General features: G+C 53.1%; 1 protein-coding gene across 1 annotated transcript; it reads right to left on the bottom strand.

Annotated features, from left to right (window-relative positions):
• Positions 1–499: 499 nt before the first annotated feature.
• LOC107321924 (uncharacterized) lies at positions 500–3,009 on the bottom strand (the record flags this gene model as incomplete). The annotated part of the gene is made up of 5 exons (XM_085530794.1): positions 2,537–3,009; positions 1,750–1,818; positions 1,537–1,608; positions 1,354–1,445; positions 500–643 (listed from the first exon to the last, which is right to left on the bottom strand). Coding segments are annotated over exons 1-5 (831 nt in total), but the record flags the coding sequence as incomplete, so codon positions are not given.
• Between the last annotated feature and the right edge of the window lie 2,914 nt (positions 3,010–5,923).

The raw sequence follows: 5,923 nt of genomic DNA, 5'->3' as shown, positions 1-5,923 counted from the left end.
GTTACCTTCAGCTGCGCTACAGATAATCTCTCAGTGTGCTTCATGGACCCAAGAGGTCATTTTGTCAGTGGGTGCCTCCGTCTCTGGTGCCGAAGCACTGGAGGACAAGAAGGATTGCTTCCACCTCTCGTTGGGTACGGAGAGGCTGCACAGGCACTACCCGTGTCCTCCTCTGGGCCGAGAGCTGGGGCTGTACTCTGGGGTCTGGGCTTGGTCCGTGGGGAGAGCTACAGAGCAGAATCCCTCACGCTTTTCCCAGCATGCGTGTCCTGAGCTCCCCCTGTGGGACGCCCCCCAGGCTGAAGGTCAGGCTTCAGCCAGCACAGGGCACAGCCAGAGCCAGCCCAGGGGAGAAACACTCCTGCTTCTTTTACATGTGCTCTATGCTCACACGCTCAGGTCTGGCTGCTGACCTGGTGTGCAAGAGCTGGCAGCAAGAGCCTGCAGGCACGCAGTGACTCTGGTTCGTGACACTGTATGACCATAGGACAGAAATTACCTGGCATGCCAGTTGGTGCTGCCTGCATTCCTTTTTCCGGGACGGGCAGTGTGGGATATCTGCCTTCCTGCAGCGCATCCGGGACTGGCAGTGTGGGATATCCACCTTCCTGGAGTGCATCCCGCTCACTTTGTTGGTCCGTTCCTTTAGAAAGAAAGCGGGACAGTAGGATTGGGATGTCACGTGCCCTCATCAAAAACTGAGCTTCTCCAATCCCGAGCTCAGGTGAAGTCCAGCCCCCCCCCCAAGTACACTGTGAGCCCCTCTGTTACCCAAGGGCATTTGGGCCCTCCCAGCTATTGAGCCCTCCCTCACACCTCTTGAGAAATCAGCTCCTGTGCAAGGCCCTCACATACTGTGCTGTCACCAGCCCGTCACAGCCAGGTAGCTGCAGGCTGAAATCCAAACTCTAACACACAGTCCAAGCCCTCAGAATTAGCATCTCCACCTCATTTCCAGCATTAGCAAAGGCAGTCAACCCTGCTCGGGATGCTCCTCCTGCCTTGAACTTGCTCAGCTGCACGGAAAGCTTTGGATGAACAGAAGCACAGCGCTTGCCACTTTGCCACTTGCTGCCATCTGGGTGCCAACGACTGCACAAAGCAGCTCTGACAAGTAATGGTTGTGCTGGGGGAGCAGCTGCCTCTGGGTCTTGGCTGGATGCAGACCATCTGGCAGCAGACCAGCTCTGGTGCTTGACAGCACCTGCAAGGTGATACATGGAACACGGCTGCAGCACGGCTCTGACCCATCCCTTCCTGCTGTGCAGGCTACAGCCTGCCCACACCTCATATCACACCTCAGCTTCCCAGGTCCCACAGTGAACAGACTGAAGTATACCCACCACGCTCTGCCTTCTCCATTTCCTTCAGCAGTCGCTTCAGGAGACGGGATGAGCCCTGAGAGTATTTTCCCCATTTGGATTCATCCTCTTCTCTTTCCGGACCTTAACAGAATGTATGAAGTTAAATATCATGTGCATGAAGTTTTGAAGATCAGCGGCGAGTCAGCCAAGTCAGTGAAGACAGAGTACTCACTGCTGGGATTCCAGCTGGGCTCCAGCACAGGAGGAAACCGATGACCGGGCAAGGCCCACACTGGGGGCACTTCTGCAACCAAAGACCCATGAAAAGTTTCAGTCACACAATACAGCATCAACTGAGTAGCAGAGCGTACAGGGGACTGTGCCATGAAATGGCACTGAAACGGGCAGCAAAAGCTCTCTAAAGAATTTCAAAGCTATGACATACCTGCGCGATCCGACAGAGTTTCAGTTCCAGATCTCAGAGAGGAAGCTGGATCAACTCCTCTAGTGAAATCTGCAAATGAACACAGGACAGAGCAACTGCTACTGAGCAACCTTTCAGCCACAAGGTCGCAGGATGCAATTAAAGCCAGGGATTCCTTCACAACACTGTTCTCTCCCTTCCGCACAGGAGCGCCTCGGAAACAGTTCCGGGCTGCCTACAGGGGCCTCACCATCGTGCTTAACTAATCCTGTGTGGAACTGCCCAGAGGAACGCCCTCCTGGAGTTCACCCCAGCTCTAAACTCAACTGCATGGAGTGGGGTAAACCTCAGCTTTGGTAAGCCACTTCCTGGAGACACAGCTGTCATCACGGATAGAGGAGAAATGTTCCCATTGCATGTGCCCATCTCTCTTTTCCTTAGTGAGCTGCAGTGGTGGAAGTGGCTCAGGTAATGACACGGGGGGGAAATTCCAAAGCTGCACAGAGGCCAGAGGCGACCTGCTGGCTGGTATTCCACAGCTTTCCAAATACTGTCTCCAGGCCGTGGGAAACAATTCTCAGGGACCTCGTGGAAGAACACTTGGCCCCTTGAAAGTTTCTTACTGGGAGACCTCATAGATACACAGACAAAGCCAACACAATGCTGACAGCACGGAGCTCCCAAGAAACGATGACCATCCACGCTTCTTGGGGAGAAGAACCCTCTGTCCGGTTAAACGCGGAATCCTCGATGAACCGTCCCAGCCAAATATGAGCAAATATCAAGGAAATGAAGCCTGCTGATTTACCTCCAGTCTCGCCCTCGGGATCGTAGGCAGGATTCAGTTCTGCAGATTCACCAGCAGGGCCTGCAGACACAAGTGTGATCAGACACAGGTGAGGAGAGCTTCCGGCACATGTGGGGGACTCCTTTTCCCTGAGTGACCTGTAGGGTCTGGCGGTGGTTGGGGAATGCCACAGCCCAAATACAAAGGTCTGGGCTCCCTCAGCTGCAGAGGGGCAGCGGTAACCTTCCCACTGAAACGTGGCAGCTCTCCGAGAGAAAAAATACTCATGGCTCATCTGTGCAAACCCTTCCGGGCACAAACAGACTTGGAAGACCTGGAGAGGATCTCCAGTAAAATTGCACCCAGGTAAACCATGAGAGCATGAACGTTTCAGCCTCCAAGGAAACAGACACTCACAACTTACCCCTGGGTTGTCCCCCAGGCACAGGCATGAAGTCCGGATCCAAAGGAGCATCTGGAAAGGGAGCACGAAGCTCATCATCTAGAATCAAGAACAGATGAGATAAGTTCCCACTTATATGCACTATATGGTGTGATCTTCTCCCTCAGTAACTGGATGTGGGGCATGGGAGAATAACTCAGGTCATGATTTCCAAAGTTGCGGGGTGGACAGGATGACCCGTAGGCTGGCACCTGGCAGCGTATGCAGTGCTCTCTCCGGGCCACGTGCCACATCTCTCACAGATTACGTGGAAGAAGATGCAGCCCCCCAGGGCTTTCTTACTGGGAGGCCTCTGATGGACAGCAAGGTCACACTGAGGCACTGGAGGAAAGCACACCTGTCTCTTCCCCTGGGCTGTGGACTGGGGCTCTGGCATGGAAACTGGAGAGTGCCATGAGCCTGAAGCAGAAATGCTCATGCACGCCCAGCATGCCTCTTCTGAACTCTCCCTGGGCATCTCCCAGGATGAAGGCTGTGCTGCAGCCAGCAATTAGCAGAGCTACAGCCTGGCATGGCTGGAGCCAGCCCTGGGGAGCAGCGCAGCCACGGGCTCTTGCCCGGCTCCTGCAGTGCTGCCCATCACCCCCTACCCAGCGACACCCCCATGGAAGGCAGGCCCCAGGCAAGTGTACTACAGGGCCGTGGGGACACAGCCTGACTTCTTGCTCCCAGCGCTGCTCAGTTTGGGTCCCATCTCTACCCACTCACCTGCTCCCCGTGCTCGCCACGGAGCAGCACAGCTCTCCTGGAAACTCATGGCCACCAATAGGAGGAAGAGGACAAGGCGGGCAGGGTCCATGGCCGCCCCCACACTTGCACCACGCTTCCAACACCACCGCTGCAGCCACAGTGAGTGTCGCGCTGAGCCAAGCCTGCAGCCAGGCCTTGTGAGCTCATGACGCAGCTCAGCACAGTCATAGGATGGGGCATTGTGACCTCACATCTCTGTGATTCCAGGTGGCGGCTCCCCGCAGGCTGCTGCTCTTGTGATGCACTGCACCAGGGCTGTGTGGGGCTGGTGCTTACATCATAGAAATGCAGAATCATAGAATGGCTTGGCTTGCAAGGGACAGTGAAGAACTCAGAACCCCAGCCCCACTGCCTCGGGCAGAGATGCCACCCACAGAGTCTTGCTGCCCAGAGCTCCATCCAGCCTGGCCTTGAACACCTCCAGGGATGGAGCATCCACAACTTTGCTTGGCAAACTTTTGCAGAGCTTCAACAACCCCAAGAAGGCATTATTTCCAGCCTGGTGCACCACCTCAGGCCACAGGGGTAGTGACGCAATATGCACAGGTTATCCACGCGTGTGAAACGTGCTGCAATTAAGCAAGCCAAGCGGATAAATCCTCTCCAGTTTGGAGGATGATGGCTGAAATACAAACACGGAGAAGCTGACCTTCCCACAGACCCGCCAAGTCAAGTGTCACTTGCTTACATTTTTGTTGATAGATCTGCAGTTTCATCTTTTTTTGATTGGCTAAGGAAATCCCCTTTCCTGCACCAAGTGTATTTCCCACGAGTAACGTGCTTCCAAGCCTGATTTTAGTAGCAGATATTGAAGGCTTGCTAGTTGGCACCTCCCATCCCCAAAGTCCCAGTGAACTCACCCACTGCTGGCAACTGGATACTTGGTGGCGAGAGAACCATCACCTATAGGATCCCACCTGGGTTTCCAGAAACTGTTGCACATTTGGATACATGGCGATAAATACTGTGTCCATACAACACCCTCATTGAATCAGAGCCTGCCACCTTCCCTACAACCAGGCAAAGGGCGCAAAGGAAGCTGAACTGCTGAACCAGGCACCAATGGGGCTTACGTGTTTGCATCAAAAGACAAAATACCAAGCAGAGAGCGTGGGAATCAGATGTTGTTTCTGAAGCAGAATTAAGATTAAAAAAATTGATTTCACAGTCTGACATCAACCCTCCTCCACCCCTCCCATTCCCCCCCAGTGCACCTCTCCCTTCCTTCCCTCTTTGTTTAAAGGAAACAAGGGGCCTGGGAGAGCAGGAAGGATGCAGATAAGGAGTGAGACCTCACGGAAGACATCAGGCAAGGAGGAGAATAGATGTTGTAAATACCAGAAGAGGAGTTGCATCCCCCTGATAAGAACAAGAGGGGGTCTGCATGCTAAACAACTATTGAATATGTATCAGAATTCTGAGAAATCATTGACTATGTATGAGATGTACCTATATCTGTGTCACGATTTTACAAGTCCATGTGCAAGTTTGGTGGAGCTATCCCGCTTGCACCCAGCGCTGGAATAAACATACCTGCTTTATAACCCATCTATGTGTTATAGAGTTTGATTCCGCAAGTCACTTACACCCCATATTTTCCCTAACACCCACACTGGGTTATCTGGATTCGTTACATTTATCCATAGTTGCTGGCAGATGTTTCTCTCTCTCTCTGTCTTTAATCCCCACACAGCCCATCTTCCCACCTGTGGGTTTCGGTTAGGAGGTATGCACCCATAGGGTACATGCCCTGCTTGTAGATATTTATCCTGCCCAGCCCCAGGTGCCCAATCTGAGGCAATAGTTTCACATCCATAATAGGCACAGTAATATGAGCTTGGGTGGTTACAGTATCCCCTCCCTGGGTTTGAGCTTAGGCAAAAATAGTAACCCTTTTGGTTTAGACTGGGCTGTATAGGTACCAGGTCACACAGGGATGTAAGGAAGCTTGGTGTGGGTGGTGTTGTGCTGCTATACAAAATGTGATCACTGTGAGAATCCCCAGGTACCAATGGATACCCCTAAGGCCCATCTTTCCCCACAGTTCACTCCTCTGCCTCACTCGTCAACTGGGTTGCAACCAGCTACGAAGGGTTTTTTTAGTTCTTCTCAGCAGCAGTAGTGTTCTTCAGGGGAAGCCTTTACCTGGAATACCCATTGGGCTTGTCGCAGTGTGAGTTTCAAGTCGTCACTCC

This window comes from Coturnix japonica, unplaced genomic scaffold (genome assembly GCF_054131305.1).
Source record: "Coturnix japonica strain WE unplaced genomic scaffold, WE-NBRP24 Scf039, whole genome shotgun sequence".
Lineage (NCBI taxonomy): Eukaryota > Metazoa > Chordata > Aves > Galliformes > Phasianidae > Coturnix > Coturnix japonica.
The sequence above is the reverse complement of the archived record's forward strand: the minus strand, read 5'-3'. Positions and strand labels throughout refer to the sequence as shown.